The sequence below is a fragment of the Mytilus californianus genome, unplaced genomic scaffold (genome assembly GCF_021869535.1).
Source record: "Mytilus californianus isolate M0D057914Y unplaced genomic scaffold, xbMytCali1.0.p SCAF_5, whole genome shotgun sequence".
Lineage (NCBI taxonomy): Eukaryota > Metazoa > Mollusca > Bivalvia > Mytilida > Mytilidae > Mytilus > Mytilus californianus.
The window spans coordinates 4,165,648-4,191,850 of record NW_026262701.1 but is presented as its reverse complement, the minus strand read 5'-3'; the positions used below and the strand labels follow the sequence as shown (position 1 = coordinate 4,191,850).

The 26,203-nt window shown below is 31.5% G+C and overlaps 1 protein-coding gene across 4 annotated transcripts in view; it reads right to left on the bottom strand.

Moving 5' to 3' along the window:
* LOC127701627 (protein slit-like) overlaps positions 1-26,203 on the bottom strand; it is a 97,029-nt gene that overhangs the window by 58,778 nt on the left and 12,048 nt on the right. Inside the window, exons 3-12 of one of the 4 annotated variants that reach the window (XM_052205603.1) lie at positions 25,455-25,526; positions 21,378-21,449; positions 20,421-20,492; positions 12,635-12,706; positions 12,196-12,267; positions 10,025-10,096; positions 8,889-9,040; positions 5,665-5,832; positions 2,647-2,676; positions 1,885-2,383 (exon numbers count right to left, since the gene is read on the bottom strand). In XM_052205603.1, coding sequence (XP_052061563.1) covers positions 2,325-2,383; positions 2,647-2,676; positions 5,665-5,832; positions 8,889-9,040; positions 10,025-10,096; positions 12,196-12,267; positions 12,635-12,706; positions 20,421-20,492; positions 21,378-21,449; positions 25,455-25,526 — 841 coding nt within the window. In that variant the 3' untranslated portion in view covers positions 1,885-2,324. Of the gene's footprint in view, positions 1-1,884; positions 2,384-2,646; positions 2,677-5,664; positions 5,833-8,888; positions 9,041-10,024; positions 10,097-12,195; positions 12,268-12,634; positions 12,707-20,420; positions 20,493-21,377; positions 21,450-25,454; positions 25,527-26,203 lie in introns of those variants that run through there. The other 3 variants (XM_052205604.1, XM_052205605.1, XM_052205607.1) reach the window with 3 other exon arrangements.

Below are 26,203 nucleotides of genomic sequence, written 5' to 3'. Positions count from 1 at the left end.
TGTATAGGAAAACTTTTTCAAAGCGTAGTTGGGGTAAAGAAATATGGCAGTAAAAAAAGTGCCAACAGGGAGTTGTCCGTTTGGCAGTCCCGGGATGTACAAGTTCGCAGCCACGTCCGAAGCCTCGTGTAGAGAGAGTGGCATAACATACACGTTAAGAACCATTGAGCCATTTGAGGGTCCATAGGTGGCCTGTTGCAAGACAAAATTTCTTTTAATAGCCAACATACCCTTAATTTCCCTTTTAGGCTAAAATTTTCCCGACCTTCATCCCGCATGACCTTTATCATCTATTTTAATTTTTGTTTATTTGTTCGTGTTTTGAATTTACATGAAGTATTTGCTACTGGACGTTAAACAACCAACAATTAACCAATCAATCCTTTTTATGAATATAACACTTATCATACTAGTATTTCGAAACTCATACTTTATTTCAGAAGCGATTATTGTAAATGAAAATAATAATTATTATTTTTTTGCGTCCGAAACAACATTTTTTTTTATCATATTTCATATGTTTCATAAGGGCTCAGACGTATTAATAGAATGCCTAGGGTAACTGGGAATTATAAATATGGTCACTCTTGATATTTTTCTACCGGCAGTAAAACCTTTGACTGTGCTAGATGTACAAGCTCAGCACTATACGCAGCCACGACCGGTCAGAATGGGGACGTAAAACAAGTCAACATATCTGTCCCTATCCAATATCTTATTTTCCAGTGTCCAAATTTACCGACCTTCGTCCCGGATGACCTCTTTTACCGGACAAACCTATTGTTTTTATTGTTATTTTAATATAAGAAATAGAAGAAAAAATGGACTATGGTTGGGTGCTCGTAAACATGTTTAACCCCGTTACATTCTTTAGGTGCCTGTTTCAAGGAAGGAGCTGTCTATTAACTTGTTGTCGTATGTTGCTGTTTATCACGTTTGTATTTCGATTATTGTTTTGTATATAAATCAGGCCGTTAGTTATCTCGTCTCAGTTTCAATTGTTTTACATTTGTCAGTTTGGAGCCTTATATAGATATAAGAAGATGTGGTATGAGTGCCAATGAGACAAATCTCCATCCAAGTCACAATTTGTAAAAATTAACCATTATAGGTCAAAGTACGGCCTTCAACACGGAGCCTTGTCTCACACCGAACATCAAGCTATAAAGGGCCACAAAAATGTATAGCTTGCTGTACATGTGTAGTATGGAATTTGCTCATTTTTGAAGACCGTACGGCGGCCTATAGTTGCTTACAACTATGTCATTTTGGCTCTTATGGAGATTTATTTCATTGGCAATCATAACACAATTTATTTTTATTCTAACAGAATATGGGTATACTGAAAACCATAAAGGTAATTTAACTATTGCACGATGAAGGGATGTAAAAATATAAATGAAACAGGTATTCGTGTTTTCAATCAAACAATTATTTCTGATTATTAATAGAAAGTAAAATCAAGATACATTGAAATAGTGAATGGAAAGGAGAAAAGTGTCATAGAGACAACAACCCGACCAAAGAGCAGAAACAGGCCAAGACCATTAATGGGTCTTCAATGCAGCAAGAAAATCCCGCACCCGGAGGCGTGCTTCAGCTGACCACTAACCAATATTGTATACTATTAATAGTTCAGCGAAATGGACGCCACACTAAACTCCGAAACAAACAATTGAACCTTAATTAAAAAAATACACACACACAAGAAAACTAAATGCTAGAGGTTCCTGACTTGGAGAAGGCGCCAAAATGCAGCGGGGTTAACTATACATCTAGCTAATGTGGAATAATTAGTTTTTGCGAGTATATTATAGGATACAAGTACCTGGTTCTATTGATATTGCTAATTATTGTGCAGTAAAATACAAAAACCTGAAGATAATGAATTGATACCCACTTTTAATAAAACAGAAATTAAACATAAGATATATAATAACAGCAACATAAATGTCAACATAAACGTATCTATAATCCCACAATGCAACATGATATAGTCTAAACGTAATTATCCCAAAATACATTGTTTTATAACCTGATTTTACTATTGTCTATAAATATATATGTGTAAAATATATAGAATATTTTGTTTATAATGAATATGCATTTTATACAAATTATGCCACCAAAACTAAATAACAATGTTCTTCTTTACACAAAAGGTAAAAATAGGTGTTGTATAACGCAAAAGAAATAATTTAAACAATCTTAGATAAGAAGCGACAAAACTAAATATAATTCCCGTATCAATCTTTTTAGAAATAAAAACAACTAATGTGTTCTTTTAGTGTCCCACATATCCATTTTCAACATATATCTTGTCTTTAATGTAATTGTCTTCTGCGGTTTCTTCTCCACTTTCCTTCTTTTGCTTTCTTCCATTCTATTTGAAAAGAAGTAATCAATATATAATTTCAAGCTAGCATGTATTTTTTTTGTAACATTCAAGAACACTCTGTTTAAATTAATATATGCCATGAATTAATGAAAACGCAAAAGATAAACCCTATATCTTATGTGGATACAAACATAAAAGAGAGAAAATATAGATCATGATAGTTGCAGTTAAATGAAAGTTATGAATAAAGTAAGCGTGAATACATGGCACCAAATAAGATCATGAAAGTTTCATTTAATAGTAATTACCTGATGTTTTGTCTGATTCTTTGCATGGTTCTGTAAATACAATAAATTGAATCAAAGTAACAATACATCTGATATGAAAAAAGAACAGAATATCATAGAAAAAAACCGTATTGTTAAAATGAAATATAAAAAGACCAATTTAAACACGAAGCTCACATTCAGTCGTTGCTTATATTTTACACGGTTTTGTATTTTTACTTAATGCTGTTACTCTAGTTATAGAACTTCATTTGGAAATGTAATAATATTCATTATAGAGTTTCCTATTTACTGCATTTATTGTCTGTAGCAAATTATAAGTTTATTTTACAAAACCAGGCAATACAAATTTCTAGGACAATTTTTTAGCATAGTTATTACCTGATCGAAATAATTTGTAATGCTTTAATTTATCAATTACTATGCTGACCATAAGGGATAATATTATAACACTATCAGTTTGTCGACAATTATCATTTGCATGGGCAATGCTATTGAGTGATCCATTACTAGCGGGGTTTTAACGACCTTGACTCGCACGCTCGCTATAAATTAAACAACACAATACAAAACATGATTTTTAAAATAATTTAATTCTTAGCCTATGTAGGTATTATGCTTTCTTGTCTGTGTGTTCGTCTGTTAGTTCAGACCGTTTCATGATAAAATGTTTGATTACGGTAATTTACCAAGAATGTTTTGTCAAATCAACTTAAACCTTTTTTTTTTTGTAAGGGAAACTTCTAAAATGTATGCCAAATTAAGATTTTGACCAAAAGATTTCATGGCACACTTAACATGAACCAATGATAGTGCTAGCGGGGCATGGTTCCCTATGAAGACATATTCTTGTTACATTGTATTGAAAAAAAAAACAGTGATAGCGATTGGTTCGAGTTAATTTCCACGATATTTTGGACCCTATTCTGTGATAGCGATTGCTTCGAGTTTATTTCCTGGATATTTAGACCCTTTTCTGTGATAGCAATTGCTTCGAGTTTATTTCCTCGATATTTTGGACCCTATTCTGTGATAGCGATTGCTTCGAGTTTATTTCCTCGATATTTTGGACCCTATTCTGTGATAGCAATTGCTTCGAGTTTATTTCCTCGATATTTTGAACCCTATTCTGTGATGGCGATTGCCTCGAGTTTATTTCCTCGATATTTTGGACCCTATTCTGTGATAGCAATTTCTTCGAGTTTATTTCCTCGATATTTTGGACCCTATTCTGTGATAGCGATTGCTTTGATTTTATTTCCTCGATATTTTGGACCTATTCTGTGATAGCGATTGCTTCGAGTTTATTTCCTCGATATTTTGGACCCTATTCTGTGATAGCGATTTCTTCGAGTTTATTTCCTCGATATTTTGGACCCTATTCTGTGATGGCGATTGCCTCGAGTTTATTTCCTCGATATTTTGGACCCTATTCTGTGATAGCGATTGCTTCGTGTTTATTTCCTCGATATTTTGGACCCTTTTCTGTGATAGCAATTGCTTCGAGTTTATTTCCTCGGTATTTTGGACCCTATTCTGTGATAGCGATTGCTTTGATTTTATTTCCTCGATATTTTGGACCTATTCTGTGATAGCGATTGCTTCGAGTTTATTTCCTCGATATTTTGAACCCTATTCTGTGATAGCGATTGCTTCGAGTTTATTTCCTCGATATTTTGGACCCTATTCTGTGATAGCGATTTCTTCGAGTTTATTTCCTCGATATTTCGGACCCTTTTCTGTGATAGCGATTGCTTCGAGTTTTTTTCCTCGATATTTTGGACCCTATTCTGTGATAGCGATTGCTTCGAGTTTATTTCCTCGATATTTTGGACCCTTTTCTGTGATAGCGATTGCTTCGAGTTTATTTCATAGATATTGTGGACATTATTCTATCCTTTGATTGATAATTTTTCGACGTATATTTTTTTTCTATTTACAAATAGTACTACATACACATTGCCCTCTTTTACACAAAAATGATCTGATGTTGCAGTTACTAGTATATGTATTTGGAAAATTTTCATGTAACAAAAAAAAGAAGAAAAAAATGATTACGTTAAAGGTAATATACATACACAGACGGATGTTGGATGTGTACTGATAGATATTTTAGTCTTAGATAAATGATTTTTTTTATAAGTTGTTATTGGCTTTGAACCAGCTGTTAGTAACTTGCGAGTACTCTCAGACCTGTACTTAGTGTCTTTTTAGTTGTTAGGGATGAGGGATGGATAAATACCCTGCCACGTCAGGTCTGTGTTTTTTTTTTATTGTTTTGCTTTGTATCGATCTGATGAGTTAAGCCTTTTTCAACTGATTTTTATAGTTTGTTCTTATGTTGTGCTGTTTCACCACTGTCTCAGGTTATGGGAGGATTGAGCGCTCACAAACATGTTTAACGCCTCCACATTCTTTTGTGCCTGTTTCAAGTCAGGAGCCTGCAGTTCAGTGATTTTCGTTGGTTCATGTCAGTCATATTTGTTTTTTCGTAAATTGTTTTGTTAAAAATGTTTGGCCGTTAGTTTTCTCAATTTGATTGTTTTATATTTTTTATGTCGGGGCCTTTTATAGCCGACTATACGGTATAGGTTTTTTCTCATTGTTGAAGGCCGTACGATTGCCTATAATTGTTTACATCAACTTCATTTGAACTTTTGTGGATAGTTGTCTCATTGGCAATCATACATCATTCTTCTTATTTCTAGACAGGAATATCTCTCATTTGATTATTACTTTCAATTTGTGAAATTTGTTTCAAAAATATTTGATTGCAGCAGGAAGGAAGCACATTTTCTGTATGATCTTTGGAGTCTACATCCGAATGTAAAGTTAAAAAATTATTGCGGCCAACGCCCTTAATATAAAACAAATGATACAGTATACGTTAATTAAACAGAAACAAAACTACAAACTTAATACTTATATAAAATACAAGATATTTCACATAGCCAACCTATGGGATATTCAGCTAATTAGAAATTGATAGCATCTTATCCCTATAAAGGTATTTGTTATTATATTCTGCGAATAATTTACCTGGACAATTCCCCAAGCTACAATTTAGGAAGTCAAATTTAGTGCCAACACAAAGTTGTCCGTCTTTAGAAGGAAATGGGCTGTCACAACTTCTATATCGAAATATAAAACCATTTCCACAGGTAACGGAACATGGCGTAGTCGACCAGGATCCCCATTCGCCGTCAACTTAAAAAAAAACAAAAACAAAAAAACAAATCAATTATTATCAAATTCTTCGGTGTATTAAATTGTACATTTAAGAAAATTGAAAAGGTTCAATATTTACCTTATTTATGATAATTAATATCCTATATTTAAGAGCATTCGATACAGTTTTGTTCCCACGGTGAATTGTTGACGAAAATTACAAGCTATTTTTCAACTGGTCCATTCAAATATTTAATAAAAAATATACCCTCATATTTTACTAAAAGATAAATGGGGACGCAATTTTAGACATTTACTCAAAATTTCGGATGCACATCTAACTTTTTTGTTTCAAAAGATAAACACAAGCGGATTTTTGTAAAATATTTGGAATATCTTCTTTTCATAAGTATGCTTTAACTTTATGTAACAATTCTTAGGAAATAGTTGAATTTGATTAAATTGTCTTTATTTCATATAAAAAACGGTTTTTATTGATGTATAATAATTCACTTAAAAATATCATTGGTGATTAAATCATAAAAGTTGGTACAAATAATCTTCATACATAATCAAGACAAATGTTATTTTTATAAAAAAAAAAAAAAAAAACAGAAAAAGAAGAGGGGGATCGATGTCCCCCTTTTCATGTTTTCAAGATAATGATTAAAATCAGTAAAACAATACATCTTTTCCCGATGTGCGACAGTTTGACGTCGCGAAAAGAACTTTTAAGTTAGCGACGTCATAGCATCCTCTGTAACTGCATAGTATACCCTTAATATAGTTTGTGCCTTTAATTGAACATTAAATAAATGAGGTTATAAATCTACAGTAGTCAGATATAATGACTGACTGATATTCCATTGAGAGCTTTGCCTTGCTCTAATACTTTGACCATACCTAACTTGCGACCACATGACAAAATTTTTGTTCACCATACTAACTATCATAAATAAAAAGAATCCAGCATTTTCGTCCTAGCATGTATGTATGAATATAAGGAACATTGGTATGCGTAAATGAGAAAGCAACCCAGCGACATCAATATCTAACAAATCTTTGGTTGAAACAAGCAGCCGAAATGCGTAATTATTTTTTGTACATCATTTTGATTTCGAGACTTATATACATCCTTCCGCGACCAAGCATTGAATTTCCTCGTTTTGAATAATAACCGCTTGGTTTTCCGTCTAGTTAATCAACAAAATCATTCCACAACGTGGTCTAATGGATGATAGATACCATTAATGGCTTTAATATATACATGTATTTTTTTTATTTACTTTTAAACTTCCAAATGTCCTATCTTAACTTTACCATTGACTATTTTGAATCAGTATGATCGTTTCAGGACGAACGAAATTAGGAAACCACAAAAAAAGAATCATGAGAATTGTAGATCAAACCACAGTTTCATAGCTCAATGAAAAAGATGATTGACACAGGCAACCAGCTAACTAGAGATCTTTTGACTTTGACGTAGGTAAAACACATCCTCTGATGTTATTTTGACAAAATCAGTTTTTTGTTTTGTCATTTTATATGGTACTACATCGGAGAAATATTTTCGCATATGATATACTTTCTTGGTCGACTTATGCCGTAAACTGCCTTTGTTAAACAGGCGTCATATTTGAAAAAAAAACCATCAGTGATACTAAGCTTATTATGACAATAACTGTTTAGTGTCTTTAAATATCAGCTGTGTTTGTGCTCAGCTCGAAACAGGAGTAATAGCTCGCTGAAGTTTCGAGCCGAGTACAAATACAGCTGATATTTTAAGACACTAAACAGTTATTGTCTTTATCCTGCAATTAATTTTGTACATTGTTTGTACTTTGAAAGACAAAAAAAAAAAACTCACATTTATTGCATTTATTTTCGATTTAAAATAAATTAGTTTTTGTTTATTTTACCTTTGAGGCCCGCGTAGTAATGTTAAACAAAAATCACACAATCAGCCGATGACCGGTACGCCGAAAAGACTCTCGCATGGTCAACAATAATACATCGATCAAAGTTGATAATTATTCTAACATAACAAATAATTTCAACAGTAAAAAGAAAAAAAATCAGCAAAAACAATGTCCGATTTAAGACAAAAATGTATGATTTGTCCTACGCTTCAGAATTTCGAACTGACCGTGACATTCACTGATTATTGACATGGTTGATTTTGTGTGTTACACATGTAATGCATTTATGACAATAATACATTTATAACATTTAAAATATAAAATCAAAACCAAAGGTCTAAAAGAATGGAAGACAAAATATTTCATTTTTATTTCACATTGTTCTAAAGAAATGATTGAAAACAAACAGAACGTTAACTAATTTATAGTTCAAACAAGGTCAAGCAATACGTCATTGGAATGCAACTGTAATACACATTTTGAGGTCACGAAAGTTCATAAAATACAAAACAATACAATGCAATCAATTTATTGTCAATAAAAGACGCCCATACAACACCCGTCAACAGCAATTCACAAAAGTAGTCCGGCAATGGGCGGAGCTTTGAAGCGATATCTGTATAGTATACAAATACAGCTAGCGATATCTGTTGGGCTGTTAATGTATGATAAGACACCCAATTGCAGGATAAATGTAAATAATGTAGTATTGATTAAAGGGTATAAATTTTAAGTACTCGTAAAACATTAGGTGTTCGTATTGGCCAGTTGATACTACACTGTAGTTCTAAAGAATGACATGATAATTTCATTTACATTCAAAGTGCGCCATAGAGAGTCAAATAAAATGAAATTTAAACATCTTATTTCATGGTATCGTTAAGACATTTGGATGTCCATTCTATGTATAAGCTACCTAAGCTACACTTCAAATCGTCATATTTCGTTTAATCTGGACTTGTAGTTAATGCCTAAAACTAATATTTCTGTCGTCTTAACTATTTCTTTGACTACAAATTTTAAAATAATGGAAGTAATTATTTTGGCGTGTCAAAAATTTAAAATGTCGTGGATAACTGTCTTCACTGTTCCAGAAGACAGTCTGAATCAAATATTATATCCAACTTCGAACTTAATTACCATGTCCATATTGAAAAAAAATGATAAACTATCTACCTGGACAGTTTGTTGAATTAAAGCTATTTATATCATTTGTTTGGTTGAAATCAGAGCATCTTCCAGTAAAAGAGTCCAATCTGGTTTGATTTCGGGCCCATTCAATCAAACCTATCATGGTACAACACATCAGCAGATTTCCTCGTAATTCCCTAAAATGAATGATTTATGAACAAAATGTTATAATACTTTTTCTCTCCTCATAACTGTTTAATGAAGTATATTACTTTCTGCTAGTTAAAACCAGCAATGACAGCATTTTTTTATAAGAACTAGTCAAAATAAGAAGAGATAATATGATTGCTAATGAGAAAAATATCCAACATAGTTCAAATTTCGTGGATTAAATTTGGAACACCAGACGCGCGTTTCGTCTACATAAGACTCATTTGTGGAGCCCGAATCATAACAGTTAAAGGGCTATATGTAATAAGAAGTTAGTGAGGATTAAAACAAATAATTTCGAAAAGATGCGCCAAATTCGACCAAGGCTCTCTATGCCTAGAGGTAGAAAACCTTAATGTTTCAAACAGCTAATTTAAAGAGAGTTAACGTATAAAGTATTCATGTCAACACAAAAGTGCAATCAAATGTGCCGTTAATACCCTATGGAAGGAATCGCCCACTAGCAGTGGTATCGTCCAAGTAGTAAAAACTCATCAAAAACACCAGGTTTGGAATTATGTACACCAGAAGCGTGATTTTTCTATATTAAACTCATCAGTTGCGCTCGAACCAAAACAAATGAAACACTAATCAAATTTCGTGAAAAATCAGTATACAACATCACAATATAGGATACAACAGAATGAATGCTCAAGTCTGATATTACTTCAGGAACAGGAAGCGAATCAATCTGATAGAAAAACAAAGGATATGGGGTATCCATCCATGACATAAAATCAGTACATGCACAGCAAATAAACTCACACAATAAGCAAAGAAACCGCGCTTTTATTGCTGGTACGTTTTGAGAGACGAGTTATTGGCGTAAACACTGATTGTCAAATGAGCTAATTAAGACCCTTTATGAAGCGATTACAACCAATGTCTTGATGTTTATCGTAAACTTATTTCCAGTTTTGTCTAAGCATGTATCGCGTGGGGAAATACATGTTTGTGTATATCATACGTACAATTCTTCTAAATTTGTCGTTGAATCAAACAGATTGGCTGATACTGTTGTCAAATTATTACCGTATAGGTCTCTGAAAAAAAACAAAGTTGAAACAATTGGAACAATAAAAGTAAATTCAATGAACTTACATTTGTTTGAAAGACATTGCTATAGATTTCATTTTTCAACCAGTCGAAAGCATAATCAAAATAATTGTATTTATATAATCAATTTTTGAACATATCATTACAAAATATAATGAATAGATATGTCGCGTCAGTTCAAGAAGGACATCCAGGGGTTATCGATCAAAACATATCAGAACAACGGAATTTTAACATGACATTTGCAAACCAGCGGTAGACACTTTCAGCAGGAACAGCTTACCAAACCGGATATAAACAATATCAATATTTCAAAAAGAAAAGTTTCTAAGTATTATTTTTTTACTTAAGCAAAAACGTAAGGTATGCTATAACTTTGAAAGATCTGCGTTCTACAAGTAACCTGGTTTAAAAAAGTATTACGAAAATACCGAACTCCAGGGCAAATATAAAAAAAGGGGAAGTCCAGAAAAACCGACAAAATCAAATGATTTCAATCAATGGAACAAACGAAAAACAACTGCCGTATTCCTGACTTAGAACAGGCATTTTCCGAAGAAAATGGTCGGTTAAAATTGGTTTTAAAGCTAGTCTAACCTCCCACTTGTATGACAGTTGTTTATAGTTATGTTATATTGACAAAATTCGGGGAGCAACATAACAGATATAATAGGTTAATTGACAATAATTGGGATCCAGCAGCCAATTTACCGTTCGATTATTAAGTCAAACCTCCAAACTGTAGACTTTAAAGAGCCTGCTTGGCTAACGTGCATATAGCTGTATTTAACAATTGTCATACTTATACATTGCATACTAGATTGTTATTTTGACTGAATTTTGATTTTGTTGATCTCTCTATGCTATATTGTTTTTGCTAAAATACAAAATAATTGCAGAAATTGTCTTTAAATGGCAATAACTCCTTTTAGAAAGAGACATATTTAGACCTTGGTGACCTGGTTTTGGCTTTCTTGAATTATTTCATGGATCTTGTCTTGCTAATCGTTTTTGTGGTTAACATTTTTTCTTCATGTACCATAGTTTTGGCCATAAATTCAAACAATGGGTAAAACTCGTAATTATATGGTAATTACATTTTTAGGGAGTTGACTCACAGTTTTAGCAATGTGACATGTTTTTGAATCCTGACCGGTATATCATTTTTTTTCTATTTAAAGGTTGTTTCTTTCTATTATAATTTTCCAGATGACAAACACGCAAAATGTTAACAATTCAATATCTAACATGCTTAAGGGCAATAACACAGTCCTGTTTCTACAAATGTTCATTGGAAGATACCAAGACCTTGTTGATAAATATTCCGTATCAACTTCACAAATAATACATGATGGTCTTGAAGTATAGATTATAGGTACTGACGTTGTTTATCATCTTAATTACGTGTTAAAGTTCCCTTGTTTGTCCTTGTATATTTTTAACCTTTACTGTTTATCAATTTTTGATTATATACTTATGACGTGGATCGGTACTTATACATCCCGCCATTGTGTTATTGTGCTATGGTCAATTTTGAGTTTTCCTTGTTGAAACGGTAATTTGTTTTTATAGTGAGTAAGATTATATATTAATGTTGACTGCGTTAACCCAATTTTTGACGTTTTTACCTATGATGCCTGTTTGTTTTGCTCACACATTGTTGTCAATATAATTGAATTTTATGCGACTATCATAGAAGTGAGAGGTTTAGCTAGATATAAAACCAGGTTTACTCCACAATTTTCTATATAAGGAAATGCCTGTACCAAGTCAGGAAATTGACAGTTGTTTTCCATTCTTTAGATGTGTTGGAGCTTTTGATTTTGCCATTTTATAAATGACTTTCCGTTTTGAATTTCCCTTGGAGTTTGGTATTTTTGTTATTTTACTTTTTTTTAAAGATTGGCGAATATTTCCATGCAACTTGGAGCGTGTATTGATATTTTTCTAGTTATGAACGCCATCAAGAAAAATTAAATTACATTTAGTATTCAATAACCAATCAAAATCGACAAATCTGGTTTGTTTTATTATTATAACTATTTAAACACTTAAAAGTGTTTGCACGTTGTAATGGAATACTTACAAGCTCTTCAATGAAACAAGACCTTTGAACATCTCGGGTTCTATATTGGAAATGTGGTTGGTATGTAAACTTCTGCAAAGTATTTGAAATCAAGTGATCTATATTGTAGAAGTGTTAAATTAAATTTCAATTGCTTGGGGTCATCAATTTATCTGACAGATTTTCAGTTGATATGGACATTTGGAACTCAGACTGTTTAAAACTGAAATGATTTTTAATAACAGTAACCCAAAAAAACTTTAAAAAAACAACAAAAGTTTACTAAAAATACGATCTAAGTTTCAAATAGAACAAAAAAAGATTTTTCTTTAATTTAGGGTACAAAATTATGATGAGACATGTCACCTGAACTAAGAAAAGATGACAATGTTATCGAAGAATTAACTCTTATTATTTACTTCTTGAATTTGGCTAAACAACAAGTACTGTCTGTACTTACAGATACATAAGTGATGTTAATCCATAGAATGCATTTGCTTCTATTGAAATAATCTTGTTCTCGAACAGGTGTCTGTAAAACAAAGAGCTATTATTGAATCTAATAGAGGCTAAAAATACAAAAGTGATAACCAAACTCAAGTCAAAAACGAACTGGCAATTCCATGGCAAAAAACGAAAACGACAAAAAAGACTAACAACAACACACAAAACACAACATAGAAAACTTAGACAGAACAACAACAACACACACAACACAACAAAGAAAACATAGACAGACCAACAACAACACATAAAACACAACATAGAAAACATAGACAGAACAACAACAACACACAAAACACAACATAAAAAACATAGACAGAACAACAACAACACACAAAATACAACATAGAAAACATAGACAGACCAACAACAACACACAAAACACAACATAGAAAACATAGACAGAGCAACAACAACACACAAAACACAACATGGAAAACATAGACAGACCAACAACAACACACAAAGCACAACATAGAAAACATAGACAGAGCAACAACAACACATAAAACACAACATAGAAAACATAGACAGAACAACAAGAACACACAAAACACAACATAGAAAACATAGACAGAGCAACAAGAACACTACCCAAACCCTGGGATCATCTCAATTGCTCTGGACGAGTATCTGCTTACAGGTCAGTACTGTTAGATATCAGTTCCCGTGTAGTACATCGTCCGATATCATATTATTAATATTTGACTGATGTAATTCATCTTTTTATGAAAACATAACTGAGTTTAAATAGAAATTTCACAGAAAAAAATGTGTACACTACAACTTGTAAAAATAGAAAACAACACGTTTAATAATTTCGTGCGTCCGAAGCGCTTTTCTGTATTTACCTTCATCAGGAACGCTCAATGCCAAACAATTGAAATCCGAGGGATGTATAAGTACCGAAACAGTTGAAGAGCTATATAACAAAAATACCTAAAACAAATAGCCAAATTCATCTAAGGTCAACTTTGCCTGAGGGAGTTGAAACCTTAGTTTCTTTATAATTTCAAAATTTATAAACGGACAATTTTAGAAAAGTTTGTTATAAATCATGTCAGTACCGAAGTACTGACTACTGAGCTGATGATACTCTCGGGGACTGATAGTCCACCAGCAGAGGTATCGACCCAGTGATGAAAAAATAGAAAACAACACGTTTAATAATTTCATGTAAATTAAGGTTATTTTTTTTTTCGTACATAATCGTGTCGTCATGGCTTATACCAAAATGGCACGTTTTTGACGATAGACATACCATCGATGTCGAAATTGTATTTGTATTATTCATATAATAAACAAGAATACGAACATCACACATATGGGATTAAGACAAACCATTATAAGCTTATTTTTTTTGGTAGAAAGTAAAATAACAAAAATCCCGATCTCCAAAGAAAATTCAAAACGAGAAGTCCATTACCAAATGTCAAAATCAAAAGCTCAAAGACATCAAACGAATGGAAAACAACTGTCATATTCCCGACTTGTTACAGGCATTTCCTTGTGTAGAAAACGGTAGATAAAACCTGGTTTAATAGCTAGCTAAAACACTCACTCGCATAGAATTCCATTGTATTGACAACAATTAATGTGTGAGCAAAACAAACAGACATGATAGGTAAAAATGTCAAAAAATTGGGATACAGTAGTCAACATTGTGTTAACATCATAATCACTACAAAACCAAACAACTTTGTCAACAAAGAAAAACAAAATGGCACAAAGACACTCAATAGACAGCACATTAGCAAAAATGAAAGACAAGAATACAAAAAAATGACCATAGCACAATAACACAATGGCTGTATGTATAAATACCGAGCCGCGACAACAGGATATTCCCAAAAATGGAGTAAACAGTAAAGGTTAAAAATATACAAATACAAATAAAAAGAACAGTATAATACGTAATTAAAATGATAAACAACGTCAGTACCTAGTATGTATGCTTCAAGTGTTAAAAAAGAATTTCAATTGCTTGTTTTTTTTTATAATTTAAAATAATACTATTAAAGTTCAAAATAAACCCAAAACGATCTGTATTATATCTGATACAAAAGATGTTTGTACCTTTTTCCATTGAGGCATTAACATGTTTAACGTAAACGAAAAATTAATCTATAAAATTATTTGTTCTAAATTTCACCTCACTGCATCTAATCAAAGTGTGATTTTATATTACATTGAACAAATATTTTATTCTATTGTTTTATTAATGTTATCTTAAATCACAAAGACAAAAATAAGAATTTAAGTGACAGTCTGTCTAAGAATCAGGCAAATTCTAGAAATTTCAAAACATGATATATTTGAAATATTCATCTCATCCACAAAATATGTTACCTTTAGTCAATCAAAATAGAACTGTATAATCGAATTTTAGAAAATCACTTGCAGTATTATGAATTGGCACTTCGAAGTTCTATATGTTTTACTATATATTCTATGTTAAATCAGCCAATTTCAATTTTAAATAATTTTTATTACCAGAACCGTACAATCACAATGATTGTAAAAATAAATACTAAACTAATATAAATTTTAAGTGTAAGCCCCGTCTCGTGGGTTACCATCAAAAGGTATTTCTGGGAGACCATTTACATATGACGATTCATAAGGAAGCGAGTGCCAAAAATTTAATTGGCTTTTGGTTTTGACTCAGAATCTGATTCTGATTCTAATTAAAATAAACAGACTATCTTAGTATATAAGTATATAAAAACATTTATTTTTGTTAATATATCGCTATAAAAAAACTATAAATATAATACAGACGTTCTAATTCATGACATGTAGTTTGAGTCTTTTCTCTGAACTGCAAAACATTATCGTTGAGTGAGGTAGCATTGGCAGATCCAGGGGGGTGTTCCGGGGTTGAAAGTTCCCCTTGTCTTCTGATTGTTTTTTAATAATGTGGACGTTTCATGGTGTTCCGGGTGTCGGACCCGCCCCCGTTTCAAAAAGGCTAGATCCGCGCCTCTGTAGCAATGTTTAAAAATTATTATTGTACCGAGTAAAATTAATCATTAATTAATTCTACTTGTTTGGGATGGTCCATAATCTAAATGTCTCAATTATAGACTCTCGACTCTCAATTTGATTCCATAGAGAACCTTTTTATATTAGTGGATAAAATATATGCTAACCGTTATGCAAAAATGACGAGTTTATGTCGAACATGCTATTCTCAGACTTAAATATTATAAAGTACTTGGTACAATGTGGCCTCATCCACGCTGGAAAAAAAATCAGATTGTTAAACTTTGCGCTGGTTTGGTAGATAGAGGGCACGGTTTAATTGACTGAAAGTAATAAAATCTTTACTTTATAATGCTTCATTTGATTTTACATAATGCATTATGCTAACGATAGAAAATATTAATACGTCTTTTGAGACGACCCCTTTAAAATGTGTATCGTCTCTCGACTTTCGTTTGTTGTTTGTCAAAAGTTATCATTTATCTAACACGTCTAAGAGCAATTCAAAATATTACTCATAAATGATATTAATGAAATGTTTACATGTTCATGTTCAAATTTCTTCAAAGTCATATTTGAATGAAAATATGTGAATTTCACACATTTTGAGTTGTGGTTGCCAGGGAGGGAAACTGATATGGGAGTAACAAAGACTTTCAAGGATACTAATTTTCTTATTCACAAGAATATTTGTGCTGACATGTGTAATTGTTAATAATGTATGGTAGAATTATGTATTGTATATTATTTTACATAGCCACTTTACGTTGCTAGGAAGGAAATCTGGTAGTAGGGATAGCTTAATTTGATAAAAATCAGAAAGGATCCATATTGAAGCATTTAACATAAAAATTTGGATGAGCATTTTTATAATCACCTATAATTTTGATAGAAAGAAGGTGGAATATGCATAATTTACTGTTGCTAAGGGGTATTTATGGTTATTATGCAGATCGCTTGTTTGAAAAAAAAAAAAAAAAACACCAGGCTGTAATAAAAATGTTAAAGCATGATAGTGTCAGATACTATGATAATAGGTTTCAAACCAAAATGAATCTGGTATAAGAAGTAAGCTCAGCACAAAAACGGGAAAATGTTCCCGTTTATTAGTTATACATGTATGCATACAACTGTTTATCAGTTATTAGTAAAGGGGGAAAAGGGAGGAGGGGTAACGAGAACCCATCACAATATTTATAATGACTTTACCTCAATTTTTATTAAAAACAGATCTTTAGATAAAAAAAAAAATATATTACATGTTGGTAGAGTTATAATATTTTTTTTATTATTTTTTGTTATTTTGATTATTGGCATGGAAGGAATCTATTTTGTTACTAGGAGGATACAGTTGTTTCTTATAAAATGTAGATATTGTTTAATTTACTTATTTTATATAGACATGATTGATATCTGATCTCTTAATTGTCAGATTTTGCACTGGAGAATATTTTTAAATGAAAAAAACACAATTTTTAGTTTGTACATTTTGGTTGCTAAGGACATTTTTTGGTTGCTTTGTAATACTTTCCTGGCAAATATGGGAACAATTGACAACATTCTAATGTGACTGGCTTAAATAAATCATAATTACTCCATATATATGCATTTAGACTTTAATATTGAATAAATTTGTTATAATTTGTTTTTTAACATTTGTTGCTATAGCGTGAACTTTGTTGCTATAGCGTTAACTTTGTTGCTATAGCGTTAACTTTGTTGCTATGGTTACTCATTATTTGGAAAAAAAACCAACGGCCTTTTATGAAATAACGAAAGTATGACTGCTACTTGTTCCATATTTAGTAACACCATGTATGTGCTGTTCTGGTAATGGAAAATATTTGAACTTGATTTCAGGCCTTTTTTTGGCTTTTTGGGACATTATGGTCCCTGAAAACCATCCGTACACCAAAATTTCTAGAATGAAATAGAAATTCATCAGAACAGCTGTTCTACAAGAATATTTGATAGTTGAAAAAGTTGCAGTACAATGGAGAAATACTAGATTTTATATAAACAGCAGATTTCATGAGACTGAAATAGTGAAAAACCGTGGGTTTTCATGTTAACCTCCATAACTTGTTGCTTTGGAAAAATCAATTGGCCCTGTTTCCATAGCAACCATATATAATTGGTCTGAAAAGTATTTTTTTCTTTATAACATATTATTCAGATGATTTATGCAAGTTTTCATCAAAATCTGAGACTATTATGTTTTGGTCACTGCCTGATCCTTAGGCAGACTGGAACTTAAAAACTAACGTTAAGCATTCAATCTTAATAATTACATTTGTATGTCACAAACATTTACGACTTGAATCAAGCCTTTCGTTTGTGTTGAAAGCATTGTATGAACGTTGTCATGGAGGGGACATGTAATCATATACGTTGCATTGTATACAGAAATACAATATAGCTTTTGGATGCTTCGCCCAATCAAAATTACAAAATAAAATGAAATTTCTGGGTACTGTAATCAGTTTCTATATAAACCGCGAAATCTGTAAAACTTGCATATTATCAATTAATAGTTGGACTAATTGTTGAAATTTTTCGAAGCTGACGGGGATTGTCAAAATATAACTTGTATAAGGAAATTGTTAATCGTTCCTTCACATTTCCCTTAATTTATTTCTGAAAGGTGTCTCGCTTTTTTATTTGGCAATTCATTTTGAAATTAATTCAGATTTGGAGAATCAACAAAATCATGCATATACCGATATAAATACCAAGCAACGAATATAATGGTAATCTCGCATATACAAATACAAATACCAGGCAACGAATATAATTGTAATCTCGCATATACAAATACAAATACCAGGCAACGAATATAATGGTAATCTCGCATATACAAATACAAATACCAGGCAACAAATATAATGGTAATCTGGCATATACCGATACAAATACCAGGCAACGAATATAATAGTAATCTCGCATATACAAATACAAATACCAGGCAACGAATATAATGGTCCGCGCCCTATGCGACACATGGCGCTAATGGGAACTGTAAGTTGTAAGAATATAATGGTAATCTCGCATGTACCGATACAAATACTATGCAACGAATATAATGGTAATCTTTCATGGAACAAATCTACGCCTAAAGTTTATTTAAGAAACTAAGAACCTATCTTTTATTGGTCTTTTCCGTTTCTTTGGAATAAAAGTCCCCATAAGTTCATCGCCCAGTAGAGTTTAATTAAGAAATACTAGAACACACTCGCGAGGTCGAAGGTGCGTGATTGAATTAAAGTACCTACGCCTTACTTTTAGCCTGAATTTTTAGCATTCGTATTGTCATCTGATACAGTCATGATGATTATAAGGTACACAGTTTTCTCTGCTTTTAAAATCTATCTGATTGAACCCATCCTGGTTTTCTCTCTTCAGTATATCCTTTCCGGTTTCCCGTTCTTTGTCATGGCATTTGTGTGGCATCCGGAGTGACCTTATCCCTTATTATGTATTTAATTGTCTTTATATTTTGCATTTTTTATATTTTGAGGATTAGCGAATCAGGTAAGTGTGTGTTCGAATGTTTTATTGCATTGTACTTATTATTTTGGGGAAGGTTAACTTTCTGGAAGTAAGATCTGTCACGGCCAGGCTGGGAAACTGTGTAGGCAAATGCTCACATAAAAGCTGTACCGATACAGTGTGTTAAATGTCCTCCTTACGACCATAATCCATGGGGTACTCCTACTAAAGGAGGAAGATACAGAATATACATACATACATACATCCGGAAACTACATGTGACATATACTATTGGTATCGGTATCGAATTCGACCCGGAACTTGTTGATTATTTGTAATATCAATTATGTGGAAAACAAAAGGGCCAGGAATGGTTTAATTTTAATCATCGTCATTGTCCTATGTTTGTTAAGTTCTGTAAGGGTCATATTTGGCCCCGATTATTAAGATTAATGTTTCAACATAATAAATGTTTTAAACTGATTAAAAGACATGTTAGAAAGTTGAATAGAAATTTTTTGTCAAAGTTTTAGTTTTAAAGCGTTGATTTTTACATCCAAAATAGGTCAAAAATAGAGATTTTTGCAAAATTTGACCAAATAGTCTAGATTTTAACCAAATTATGGCCTAGGAAACATAGAGCGCAGGCGTCGACAAACTAAATATTCAAGTCAGATATGTAAAATGTGCATGATAACAAGCATTTTGATAAACCTTTTTTGTCGACGCATGCGCTCTATGTTTCCTGTCCCGAAAAAAAATTGGAAATTTACCGGTTTTCATTGAATATTCGTTGAAAATCAAAATGAGTGCTATTTGTGACATCATGAATAGAACGCAAGTACATAAATTTTCAACAAAAAGACATATTTTCTATCTAGTCATTGTATTAGCTATGATTTCCTTGTGATATTGGTCGATAAATCCTAATTTGAAATTGTAGCTAGAAATAGGGGCCGTTTTAGTTTGTTACAGAACCTACTCCTTTGCTTTCTTTAATTCGTCGTTTTTACATCATACCGGCTAACAAATTGGACCTCGTTATTTTAGTAGTATAGATAAACTTGAACTTGTTATTTGGAAATTGGTGAACATTTCAATGTAACTTGGTACATGTATTGATATTTGGCGAGTTTTAAACGTCATCAAAACACATATGATTACTTTCAGTATTTACTAGCCAATTAAAACCGACAAACCTGAATTGTTTTATTCTTATAATATATTTATCTCTAAAAAGTGTTTGTACGATGTAATGAAATACTTACATAGATTCCAATGACAAAAGACCGTTGAACACCCCGCGTTCTATACTGGACAGTTGGTTTCTTTCTAAACCTCTGAAAAGTATTGAAAATCAAATAACTTATATTGAATAAGTGTTTAAAAATAAATTTCAATTGCTAGTTTTTTTTAAAATTTTTTAAAAATTTTAAATAAATTGATTTATATTGTAGTTTTAATTGCTGGGGGTCATCAATGTTCCTGACAGATTTTTATTTTTAAAATGCACATAATGGAGTTCAGACGGTTTACAACTATTCGTTTTTTTTTTATAATTTCTATTATTTATAACTTCCAATTTACAGCTTAATAAGCGCAAATATAATAGCAATATATAATATATCAATCTAATAATATTATCTATTGAATACAACTTTCTTAGGAAGAAAAAAATATAAGATAGAGTGTATCACAGTCTGAACATCAGAGAGAGAGAGAGAGAGAAAGAGCAATGTGAAAACAGTATTGTCGACATCGCGATATTTATAATGTTAACACGATATCATGTCAACATCGTTAACATTGTAGGGACTCTTACTTACAGTTTACATCGTTGACATCGTTAACATCGCGATGTATGCAATATAGTAACGATATTGTTTTTACATTGTTTACATTGCGATTTTAGCAAAGTTAACATGATATCGTGTCAACATCGTTAAAATTGTCAGAGCTCTTATATCCTGTTTACATCGATAACAACACGATGTATACAATGTAGTAACGATATCGTGTTTACATGGTTTACATCGCGATATCAAAAATGTTTACACAGTATCGTGTTTACGTCATTTACATCGTTAGAACTCCTGTATACTGTATAACAAATATGATTACATTTAGTATTGAGTAGCCAATCAAAACCAACCAACCTGAATTTTCTTATTCTTATAATAAATTAATCTCTAAAAAGTGTTTGTAAGATGTAATGGAATACTTACAAAATTATCAATGAAAAAAGACCGTTGAATACCCCGGGTTCTATACTGGACAGTTGGTTTCCTTCTAATGCTCTGAAAAGTATTGAAAATCAAATAAATTATATTGAATAAGTGTTAAAAATGAATTTCAAGTGCTATTTTTTTTTTTTTTTAATTTAAAATCAATTGAATTATATTGTAGAAGTGTTAAATATATTTTAATTGCTGGGGGTCATCAATATTACTGACAGATATGTATTTTTAAAATGCACATATTGGAGTTCAGACGGTTTACAACTCAATATTTTTTTTAATTTAATTTCTAGTAATTATAACTTCCAATTTACAGCTTAATATGCGCAAATATAATAGCAATGTATAATATATCAATCTATTAATATTATCTTATCAATGCAACGTTCTTAGGAAGAAAAAAATATAAGATAGAGAGTAAGACAGTATGAACATGAGAGAGAGAGAGAGAGAGAGAGAGAGAGAGAGAGAGAGAGAGAAGTTTTGAGAGTTTTCAATACAAATTCATTTAGACTTTGCTTCCATGTCCAGTGCACAATGTAAAAACAATATTGTCGGCATCGCGATATTTACAATGTTAACACGATATGGTGTCAACATCGTTAACACTGTTGGGATTTTTATATACGATTTACATCGTTGACATCTTTAACATCGCGATGTTTACAATGTAGTTACAATATTGTTTTTAATTTGTCATAAAGCGGGAGGTTTGGCATGCCATGAAACCAGGTTCAACCCACCATTTTTTTTTAAATGTCCTGTACCAAGTCAGGAATATGGCAGTTGTTATCAAATAGTTCGTTTCTATGTGTGTTTTTGTTGCACTTCGGTGTTCCTGTTGTTCCTTTGTTTTCCTCTTGTCGGTTTTGGTTTGTTACCCGGATTTCTTTTCTCTCAATCAATTTATGACTTTTGAACACCGGTATACTACTGTTGCCTTTATTTACATCGTTTACATTGCGATTTAAACAATGTTAACACGATATCTTGTCAACATCGTTAACATTGTCAGAGCTCGTATATACTGTTTACATCGTTAACATAGCGATGTATACAATGTAGTAACGATGTTGTGTTTACATCGTTTACACGCGATATCAACAATGTTTACATTGCGATATCAACAATGTTTACACAATATCGTGTTAACGTCATTTACATTGTAAGAATTCCTGTATACTGCTGACATGGTTGACATTGTGAACATCGCTATGTTTACAATGCATTAACGATATGTATTTATATGATGATTTAAACGTCACAAGAAATACGACACAAATCGAAGTGGGATTTTATATTACATTTTACTAATATTTTATTCCATTTTTTTACTAATGTTATTCCTAAATAACAAAGACAAAAAAAAAATAAGAAAGCTAACGTTTGTTTATTTCTGTAGGCAGGATATACTCTGAAAGAAAACAACCTAAATTGTTTGTTAAACCAAAATACTTCTGGAAAAAACACATTAAAAGCGCTTTCAATTTCTGAGCAATACAGTGTCTTGTTATGAATATTTTAAGGATTTTATTCCAAATGAAAATAAGGAGATCCTTAATGTATCTTTATCTGATGCAAAACTATAGATTTAACAAGTCAACTAAATAATCTGAAATAAGACGTGACGATACTATCAATTATGAATTCATTCTGTTATGAAATATATCTTCAATTATACTAAACAACAAGTACTGTCTATACTTATAGTTTATCCGTAAGTGATGTTAATCCAGATAATGCATTTGCTTCTATTGATGTAATCTTATTTCGACGAAGCTCTCTTTAAAACAAAGAACAATTATTGAGTTCAATAGAGGTAACAAATACCAAAGGAAGAACCAGACTCATAAGTCGAAATAAACTGACTATGCCATGGCAAAAAACAAAACATAAAACGACCAAAAGACAACCAACAGCACATAAAACACAATATAAAAAACTAAAGACATAGCAACACGAACACCACCCAAAATCGGGGATGATCTCAGGTGCTCTGGACGTGTATCTGTTTAACGGTCATTGCCGTTTTTGTGACATAACAGTTTCCGGGAGTCCATCGTCCAATATCATATTATTAAACATTTCTATAAAAACATCACCTTTTTAGGAACAAATAACACAGTTTAAATAGAAGTTTCAGATAAAATGTTTGAACACAACAGCTTGTTAATTAATGTCATATCTAAAAAAGAAAGTGTGTGTGTACATAAACCATTTTATTATGCCAATTAATAAACAAGAACATAAACATAGCACACATGGAATTAAAGAAAAAAATCTTAATAAGCTCAATTTTTTTGGAATAATAGGCTTCTTGTTATAATAACTAGAAAAATACAAAGCAAGATCGAATGATGTCATGCCCTCTATACATGTTTACAACAAATGACAAAAAAACGAAACAATAGACTTTAATATTATAAATAGTTAATTCAAGATCACGCATGAGAATAATAAAGTGATATTTTCATTTTTGAAAATTTATTCTTTATTACTGTCCGCTATTTTTGATCTTCACTTGTAGTTATTGATCCTAAGTTTGAATAAAGTTCAAATATTTGGAGCTTGGAGAATATAAACATTCAACTTGGATCCTTGTCGATATTTGGCGAATTTTAAGCGTCATCAGGACAAAGATAATTACATAAAGTATTTAGAACTCAGATCAAAACTAACTAATTTGAATTTTCTTATTCTTATGAATAATTTAACATGTTGCACGTTGTAATGGAATATTTACAAATTATCCAATGTCACAGGTTTGCAAACGACTCGACTTGAAATGAAGTTGGCGTCTTAAACACTGAAAAGTATTTAAAATCCATTGATCTATGTATAAAATATTTAAGAAGTCGTGTAAAATTAATATCAACAACGGCGGTTTGGTTTTTTAACAACTGTTTCCAAATTAAATGTAAATGGAATTGTTTTTAAAGTTTACATTGTTTACGTACAATGTAGTAGATGAATCAGATCGTACTCGTCAGAGTAAAATTTGAAAGTAAAGAACAGAGAGCTAAACGTTACCATAGTTTCAAAGGTAAATGTGTGACAGGTGTCATCGACATAACTAACAGATGTCAAGCTATTATTGGCACATGGATGTACATCTTCAATTTGTTCAATACGGAAATAAACGTTAGTGACATCAACCAAAACACAAGTGTACCATCCTGTATATATATATATATATATACAAGAAAGAAAACAGTTAAAATTAAACTGGAAGACAGCATTTGTAATACATCTAATATTTAAGGAAAATTAATTGATAAATAAATTGTTAACTGTAATGAGATGTTTCTTTTTTTTACACAAAATAATCAGTTACCACCTTTACTATTAACAATTTACTTAATCTACAGCTTCAATTCCTTATCCCTATATATTGGTAATTGCATATCTAGGGAAACTATTCAATAAGGTAGATCTATAGAGTTAGATATACACTGTATTCATACATTAAAACAGTTTTACGTAATCAAATGTTTATCGGAATACGGTACGTTTCTTCGCCTATATTGTATATGATCTTATTAAAGATTAACTGAACCGTGAAATTGATGTTCTTTTGGTAGTATGACTCATGAAGTTTGTCAACGATAGCTAATTTTTGATCATTTTTAAGCAAACACGACTAAAGTGTAAAAGATATTCTAAATTGATGAAGTATGATTTTTTTTCTCATTTTTTGCAATACATTTTTGTAATAAGAATTTTAAGTATTTCTCTGTCAATATAACGTATCGACGAACATGTGGTCTTCAATAAATGTATCCAATAACGGTACATCATGGTGTGTTATTTACTTGATCATCTGTCTATCATATATTTGGGTAGTGAGCAGGAATACACATATTTAATACGATAGACATGTACATAGAATGTAAAATTTAACCATTAATACGACAAATACTTTTATATTTATTCTGTTCGTAATATATTTTACAAAATGTTTTATTTTGACTACAATCCAACAAGACGATCAAATTATCAAAAAAAATCGCTCTATTATAATCATATCTTGAATTTCATTAAATCAAAAGTACTATCTGTACTTACAGCCTTGTAAGTAATGTTAATCCAGATAATGAAGTTGCGTCTACTGAAGTTATACCATTTCTAGTGAGGTCTCTATAAAAAACAAGCAAATATTGAATCTTGGTTTATCAATAAAAATATGCGATATAAATAGGTCCAATACTAAAGATTTCATAATATATGCATGCTTTAATTCTTGACTCATAAAAGTGGCTTGCTAAAATTTATCTAAGGAAGCTGTGGCTATATTAAATTTTACAATATGCTAACCACATGTGATGTTCTTTGATTTTTTTAAGAGGAAACTATATTACATATCCAACTGAGTAAGACATCACGTAACTTTGGTGATGTAGCGAGCCGCCATTCTGTGTCATTTGTCCCATATAAAATGCATAGGTGCTTCAATAAAGTTCAATTTTCTCAGTAATCTAACACGTTTTCTAACTTTTGCAACTATATCCTTGGTATTCGAACATAATTCTACCTAAAAATGTCGGTTTTGACAGTTTAGTTTTTGATTAAATTAAGTCCCTGGAAATTCGTAAAAATTGTACTTTTTCTCGTCATTTACCCGTTGGTTCAGTGGTAAATCTAGCGACCTCATGTCTACTTGTTCATCAAATTCACAAATTCCGTAAATAAAAGTAATACTTTGCAACTCGATTGAGAATATTAAAACATACACCTGGCGAAATATTATACTTAAAGCAGTTTATATCGAGAGCAAATTACGTCCAACGTTGATTTAAAAAAAGTTATTTTTACGG